General features: G+C 36.4%; 1 protein-coding gene across 1 annotated transcript in view; it reads left to right on the forward strand.

Moving 5' to 3' along the window:
- LOC103074545 (mRNA-capping enzyme-like) overlaps positions 1–8,341 on the forward strand; it is a 145,240-nt gene that overhangs the window by 16,706 nt on the left and 120,193 nt on the right. Inside the window, exon 4 of the mRNA XM_007447294.1 lies at positions 6,775–6,939. Coding sequence (XP_007447356.1) covers positions 6,775–6,939 — 165 coding nt within the window. The remainder of the gene's footprint in view (positions 1–6,774; positions 6,940–8,341) is intronic.

The raw sequence follows: 8,341 nt of genomic DNA on the forward strand, positions 1-8,341 counted from the left end.
GGCATGTGGGATCCTCCCAGATCGGGGCACGAACCCGTGTCCCCTGCATCGGCAGGCGGACTCTCAACCACTGCGCCACCAGGGAAACCCTATCCTGCTACTTTTTACCAAATTCATTGATTAGCTCTAGTAGTTTTCTGGTGGCACCTTTAGGATTCTCTATGTATAGTATCATGTCATCTGCAAATAGTGACAGTTTTACTTCTTCTTTTCCGATTTGGATTCCTATTATTTCTTTTTCTTCTCTGATTGCCGTGGCTAAGACTTTCAAAACTATGTTGAATAATAGTGGCGAGAGTGGACATCGTTGTCTTATTCCTGATCTTAGAGGAAATGCTTTCAGTTTTTCACCATTGAGAGCGATGTTTGCTGTGGGTTTGTCATATACAGCCTTTATTATGTTGAGGTAGGTGCCCTCTATGCCTGCTTTCTGGAGAGTTTTTATCATAAGTGGGTGTTGAATTTTGTCGAAAGCTTTTTTCTGCATCTATTGAGATGCTCATATGGTTTTTCTCCTTCAATTTGTTAATATGGTTTATCACATTGATTGATTTGTGTATGTTGAAGAATCCTTGCATTCCTGGTATAAACCCCACTTGATCATGCTGTATGATCCTTTTAATGTGTTGTTGGATTCTGTTTGCTAGTATTTTGTTGAGGATTTTGCATCTATATTCATCAGTGATAATTGGTCTGTAATTTTCTTTTTTTGTAGTATTTTTGTCTGGTTTTGGTATCAGGGTGATGGTGGCCTCATAAAATTTGTTTGGGAGTGTTCCTCCCTCTGATATATTTTGGTAGGGTTTGAGAAAGATAGGTGTTAGCTCTTCTGTAAATGTTTGATAGAATTCACCTGTGAAGCCATCTGGTCCTGGACTTTTGTTTTTTGGAAGGTTTTTAATCACAGGTTCAATTCCAGTGCTTGTGATTGGTCTGTTCATATTTTCTGTTTCTTCCTGGTTCAGTCTTGGAAGGTTATAGCTGTCTAAGAATTTGTACATTTCTTCCAGGTTGTGCATTTTATTGGCATAGAGTTGCTTATAATAGTCTCTAAGGATGCTTTGTATTTCTGTGGTGTCTGTAGCAACTTCTCCTTTTTCATTTCTAATTTTATTGATTTGAGTCTCTCCCTCTTTTTCTTGATGAGTCTGGGGAATGGTTTATCAGTTTTGTTTATCTTCTCAAAAGAACCAGCTTTTAGTTTTATTGATCTTTGCTGTTGTTTTCTTTGTATCTATTTCATTTATTTCTGCTCTGATCTTTATGATTTCCTTCCTTCTACTAACTTTGGGTTTTGTATGTTCTTCTTTCTCTAGTTCCTTTAGGTGTAAGGTTAGATTGTTTATTTGAGATTTTTCTTGTTTCTTGAGGTAGGCTTGTTATTTCTATAAACTTCTGTCTTAGAACCGCTTTTGCTGCATCCTATAGGTTTTGGATCATTCTGTTTTCATTGTCATTTGTCTCTAGGTGTTTTTTGATTTCCTCTTTAATTTCTTCAGTCATCTCTTGGTTATTTAGTAATGTATTCTTTAGCCTCCATGTGTTTGTGTTTTTTAATGTTTTTTCCCTGTAATTCATTTCTGATCTCATTGCGTTGTGGTCAGAAACGATGCTTGATATGATTTCAGTTTTATTAAATTTACTGAGGCTTGATTTGTGACCCAAGATGTGATCCATCCTGGAGAATATTCCATGGGCACTTGAGAAGAAAGTGTAATCTGCTGTTTTTGGATGGTAGGTCCTATAAATATCAATTAATGTATCTGGTCTTTTGTGTCATTTAAAGCTTGTGTTTACTTATTAATTTTCTGTTTGGATGATCTGTCCATTGGTGTAAGTGAGGTGTTAAAAGTCCCCCACTATTATTGTGTTACTGTCAATTTCCTTTTTTATAGCTGTTAACAGTTGCCTTATGTATTGAGGTGCTCCTGTGTTGGGGCATATATATTTACAATTGTTATATCTTCTTCTGGGTTTGATCCTTTGATCACTATGTAGTGTCCTTCCTTGTCTCTTATAACATTCTTTATTTTAAAGTCTATTTTACCTGATATGAGTATTGCTACTCCAGCTTTCTTTGACTTCCATTTGCATGAAATATCATTTTCCATCCCCTCCCTTTCAGTCTGTATGTGTCCCTAGGTCTGAAGTGGGTGTCTTGTAGACTGCATGTATATGATCTTGTTTTTGTTCCCATTCAGCGAGCTTGTGTCTTTTGGTTGGAGCATTTAATCCATTCACGTTTAAGGTAATTATCGATACATATGTTCCTTTGACCATTTTCTTAATTGTTTTGGGTTTGTTTTTGTAGGTCCTTTTCTTCTCTTGTGTTTTCCAGTTGGAGAAGTTCCTTTAGCATTTGTTGTAGAGCTGGTTTGGTGGTGCTGAATTCTCTTAGCTTTTGCTTGTCTGTAAAGCTTTTGATTTCTCCAGCGAATCTGAATGAGATTCTTGCTGGATAGAGTAATCTTGGTTGTAGGTTCTTCCCTTTCATCACTTTAAATATATCATGCCACTTCCTTCTTGCTTGTAGAGTTTCTGCTGAGAAATCAACTGTTAACCTTATGGGAGTTCCCTTGTATGTTATTTGTTGTTTTTCCCATGCTGTTTTCAGTAATTTTTCTTTGTTTTTTGCCAATTTGACTACTGTGTGTCTCGGTGTGTTTCTCCTTGGGTTTATCCTGCCTGGGACTCTCTGGGTTTCCTGGACTTTGGTTGCTATTTCCTTTCCCATGTTATTTAAGTTTTCAACTATAATGTCTTCACATATTTTTTCGGGTCCTTTCTCTCTCTCTTCTCCTTCTGGGACCCCTATAATGCGAATGTTGTTGTGTTTAATGTTGTCCCAGAGGTCTCTTAGGCTGTCATCATTTCTTTTCATTCTTTTTTCTTTATTCTGTTCTGTGGCAGTGAATTCCACCATTCTGTCTTCCAGGTCACTTATCCGTTATTCTGCCTCAGTTAATCTGCTATTGATTCTTTCTAGTGTATTTTTCATTTCAGTTATTGTATTATTCATCTCTGTTTGTTCTTTAATTCTTCTAGGTGTTTGTTCTTTAATTCTTTTAGGTCTTTGTTAAACATTTCTTGCGTCTTCTTGATCTTTGCCTCCATGCTTTTTCCGAGGTCCTGGATCACTTTCCTTATAATTATTCTGAATTCTTTTTCTGGAAGGTTGCCTATCTCCACTTTGTTTGGTTGTTTTTCTGGGGTTTTATCTTGTTCCTTTTTCTGGTACATAGATCTCTGCCTTTTCATCTTGTCTGTCTTTCTATGAATGTGCTTTTTGTTCCACGCTGCAGGATTGTAGTTCTTCTTGCTTCTGCAGTCTGCCCTCTAGTGGATGAGGGTATCTAAGAGGCTTGAGCACATTTCCTGTTGGGAGGGACTGGTGGTGGGTAGAGCTGGGTGTTGCTCTGGTGGGCAGAGCTTAGTAAAACTTTAATCCACTTGTCTGCTGATGGGTGGGGCTGGGTTCCCTGGTGTTGCTTGTTTTGCCTGAGGTGACCCAACACTGGGGCCTACCCAGCTCTTTGGTGGGGCTAATGGCGGACTCTGGGAGGGCTCATGCCAAGGAGTACTTCCCAGAACTTCTGCTGCCAGTGTCCTTGTCCCCACGGTGAGCCACAGCCACCCCCCATTTCTGCAGGAGACCCTCCAACACTAGCAGGTAGGTCTGGTTCAGCCTCTTATGGGGTCACTGCTCCTTCCCCTGGGTCCTGATGCGCACACTACTTTGTGTGTGCCCTCCAAGAGTGGAGTCTCTCTTTCTCCCAGTCCTGTCGAAATCCTACAATCTATTCCCAGTAGGCTTCAAAGTCTGATTCTCTAGGAATTCCTCCTCCTGTTGCCGGACCCCCAGGTTGGGAAGCCTGACATGGGGCTCAGAACCTTCACTCCAGTGGGTGGACTTCTGTGGTATAAGTGTTCTCCAGTTTGTGAGTCACCCACCCAGCAGTTATGGGATTTGATTTTATTATGATTGTGGCCCTCCTACCGTCTCATTGTGGCTTCTCCTTTGTCTTTGGATGTGGGGTATCTTTTTTGGTGAGTTCCAGTGTCTTCCTGTTGATGATTGTTCAGCAGTTACTTGTGATTCTGGTGCTCTCGCAAGAGGGAGTGACTAATTCATTGGTTTTTTAAGTCACAGTTTTTCACATTTCTGATAATAGAATATATTTATAATTGAAAGTGTCATATATTTAATTCTTTAATATACTGTGGAGCTTTCATTGATGGTTAACCATTTTGTTTATTTTGAATCATGAAATCAAGGTCACCCTTAGAAAAATTTTTTTGAAATAATTGTTTGAAACTTTTCAGTTTCTTAGTTTATTATTTTGTACAGCAAGAATTTCATTGATAATTTTTTATATGTCAAGTATTAGTCTAGGTATTGAGTATGCCCAGAAGAATAGGACATAATTTCTTGCCTTCTAGGGAGTTTATGATTTAGTGCCCTGACCTTCAAAGGAGGCTACTTCTATAACAGTTCATTGGGATTTGGAAAGAAAATTGGAGAACTCCTGTTTATTCTTAATCTATTATTCAATTTTTGTCTGTTTTATAACATACAGTTGTGCATGTATGCAATTTATTAAAAATTAATATGTATGTATTATACACAATTGTTCGGATATGTGTTTAGATTGGATACAAAATCAAAAGAAACTTGCAGGGACTTCCCTGGCGGTCCAGTGGTTAGGACTCCACGCTTCCACTGCAGGGGGCATGGGTTTGATCCCCAGTCAGCGAACTGAGATCCCACATGCTGTATGGTCAAAAGAAACAACAAAAAAAGAAATTTGCAGACCAGTGGTGTTATGAATGGGGATTTAAATATAAAAAATATTATAATGGTATCATAAGTATAATGTCAAAGATATATGGGAGATATAGAAATATATGAGAGGTACCAGAGAGGTGAGAATATTCCAGCTTACCCTGGCTATACTTGAGTTATTTGAAGTGTGGAGTTGTAGACAGAGAAAGTGATACAGATTAATTTTGAAGGAGTGAGCCTTAGAAGTCAGGAGCATTAGGTGGTTTTTAGTGTACTTAATGTATGGTGAGATGTGAGACATAGCAGGAAATGAGAATAGATTAGTGGGTAGGAGACCAGATTACCTGAATAAGACATTTAAGCTTAGTTCTTTGTTCTGTATATAATAGGACACTACTGAAGGGTTTTAGTTATGGTAATGATATGATCTTATTTTTATTGCTTTGAAGGATAACTCCACTGGCATGTGGATAGTGTTTTAAAGTGAGAAAGAACTCAAAACAGGGAGGCCAGTTAGTCAATAGTTATTGAGAGCCTCCTGTAGTCTATTCTCAACGATTCAACACCTATCTATCAGGAGCTTCCTTTGTGATAGGCAACACAGATTTGAAGGTGAACTTGATTTCAATCTATTCTAGTTGTTTTGGTGAATTTTAAAGTGAAGAGTCTAGGAGGGAATTTAGACTACTTACAAATTTTTAAAACAATTTTTAGACTTTTTATTTCTTAAAAAGAGGGCTTGCTTGTTTCACTTTAATTTTATAAGGGTCTCAATTCATCTAATAAATAAGCCTGACATTTTAGGTTTTTCAACCTTGTTGATGACATAGGTGACATGGAAAAGTTTGCACATGGACTGTGTGGTTATTTATTAACTAGCATTTCTTCAGTAAATACCCTTTACAAACAGTCGTATGCCTTTATGTAAAGGGAATATATTCTACCTTATACCTAGCTCTTGCTCACTTGTCTTGCTCCATATTCTTTGCTGAGTATCAAAATTGTCAGCCTTCCAAAGTTGAGAAAAAGTCATCCTTGAGGTGTATTTAATGTTCACAGATTAAGCAAGTGTTGCCACCCCTTTGTAAACAGTAGGTTGGGTAAAATGTTAGGTTGAGTGATATAGATTAGAGAAGTGAAAGAAGGCAGAAAAGTTGGGAAAAATGCATGGAAGTGTGTCCAATTGCAGAATAAAGAAAAGGGTACTTGATATACCATTGAGGTGATGCTGCTAATCTGGACCACTACTGTCATCCAGGTAATATGTTATAGCTGTATTTGTATATACCATTAGGAGAGGACAAGCCCCTACCCTCAGCTCATACAAAAGTATACATGTGCTTTTTATTTCATGGTTCAAAGCATATATATATATACCATAATATATATACTGTATATATACATATGGGGGAAGAAGAAAACTTTTATTTTTGAATATATCATATAAACCTTTTCTGTATTAGTTTTCAGAGTTGAGAATGTATTTGTTTAATAAATATCTTCTACTTCTTGAAGGCTGTAAAGTGTTAGCACTTTAAACAACAAAAAACATTATAGGTGACTTTTTTGCTTATTTTGGTGTGTTGTTTGCTTGTACTTTCCTGACTGTGGATTTTAGTTTTTACACAGGTTTTACTAATTCATGTAAACAATAAAAATGATTAGTGAGTATATTAATACTTTAATTCAGATGTGAAAACTTTGGATCAATTTATATTTGAGAAGATTTATACCATTTTCCCATACTCTTTTATATATTTATAATTAAAATAAGTAACTGTATGTGTGTGCATTTGCATGTTTAGGTATGCTTCTGTCATTAGTCAAATTAATCATCAGGGCTGGCACTTGTGGTTGTTCAGCCTATACACTGGGCAACTCCAAAGGATGCTGTTTATATAGACTGCTGTGTATAGTGTATCAGCCTGATAATTATGCTGATAAAATAGTTTTTAGTGTTGAAATTTAAATAATTGTCTTGTTTAATTCAGGCACAGCCGGTTGGAGATTGTGATTTTAATATTCGTCTGCAGTGTATAGAACGAGAAATAATAAATCCTCGACATGAAAAAATGAAGACGGGGCTCATTGACAAAACACAGGAACCATTTAGAGTCAGAAATAAGCCATTTTTTGACATCCATGCTTCAAGAAAGGTAAAGTTTTCTAATAAAAACTTGCAGTGTAACAAAATTCATCTTGGAAAAGGAATATGAATGACATTTTGAGACCCACTTGTCTTGATTTTTCCAGAAATTACTTGAATATAGCACTATATTGACAAACATATATAATTCCCAAGTCTGCTCTTTAGCAAGATCCTTTTTTTTTTTTATATTGAAGTATAGTTGATTTACAATGTTGTGTTAGTTTCTGGTGTACAGCAAAGTAGTTCATATATATATATACATATATATATATATTTTTTTTCTTTTTCAGATTCTTTTCCATTATAGCTTATTACATGGTATTGAATATAGTGCCCTGTGCTATACTGTAGGTCCTTGTTGTTTACCTATTTTATTTTAGTAAGATTCTTAGTGACAGAAACTTAGGTTACTTCCTTGTTTTCTTTTCTTTTTTTCTTTTTTAAAAAATATTTATTTATTTGACTGCACCGGGTCTTAGTTGCAGAATGCGGGATCTTTCTTGCCGCGTACAGGGTCTTCGTTGTGGTGTTTGGGATCTTTACTTGTGGCATGTGGGCTTTTAGTTGGGGCATGTGGGATCTAGTTCCCTGACCAGGGATTGAACCCGGGCCCCCTGTATTGGGAGCACGGAGTCTTAACCCCTGGACCACCAGGCAAGTCCCCCTTGTTTCTTATAATAGTTTGTGATTCATGGCTATTGGTTCATATTATGTTTTTTAAAAAGCTGTAAACAGGATAGAATTATATAGAGTGAAAATCACCTGTTAAGCCTTCTGAAGGTCAACAGTGTTTACTACGTAGTCTTATTTTAAAAACTAATTTACATATATATATATATATATATATATATATATATATATATATACACACACACATACATGTGGAAGGTTTTCTTTTGTTATTTATTTTTGTTGTTTTGACACTGAAAACCCGAGACTTATTTCACTTAACAATACAACTTGGAAATATTTCCATGACATGCAAAGAGATTTATAACTGCCACATAGTATTTGACAATAAAGATGCACCATGGAGTTATTATGTTTTGGAGGCGGGGTGGTTATGATAGAATAATATAGGAAATAATAGCAATGTAAGCAATTAAATGTTTTAAACTTTTTTCTAATATAATCTCACATGTTAGGTGATGTAAGTTTTTGTTGTATTTTAACTGCTTCTACTCAAGTCCACTCAATTTGGTATTAGCCCTTGGATGTAATATTAGCAGTAATCTCAGCACTGTTGAATGCCTATCTTTTCTTCTCAACAAATACAAAGTTATCATTCTACTTTCACTTATTTTGCATAATGCCTGCTTGGCATGGGACTGTTGGTTGACTTCTGGTGCCATGGCTTTCCCACAGTTCACTGCTTTTGTGTCTGTTTTGGCAGCAGGGATATTATAAGG

The sequence above is a fragment of the Lipotes vexillifer genome, unplaced genomic scaffold (assembly GCF_000442215.2).
Source record: "Lipotes vexillifer unplaced genomic scaffold, Lipotes_vexillifer_v1.1 scaffold1964, whole genome shotgun sequence".
Lineage (NCBI taxonomy): Eukaryota > Metazoa > Chordata > Mammalia > Artiodactyla > Lipotidae > Lipotes > Lipotes vexillifer.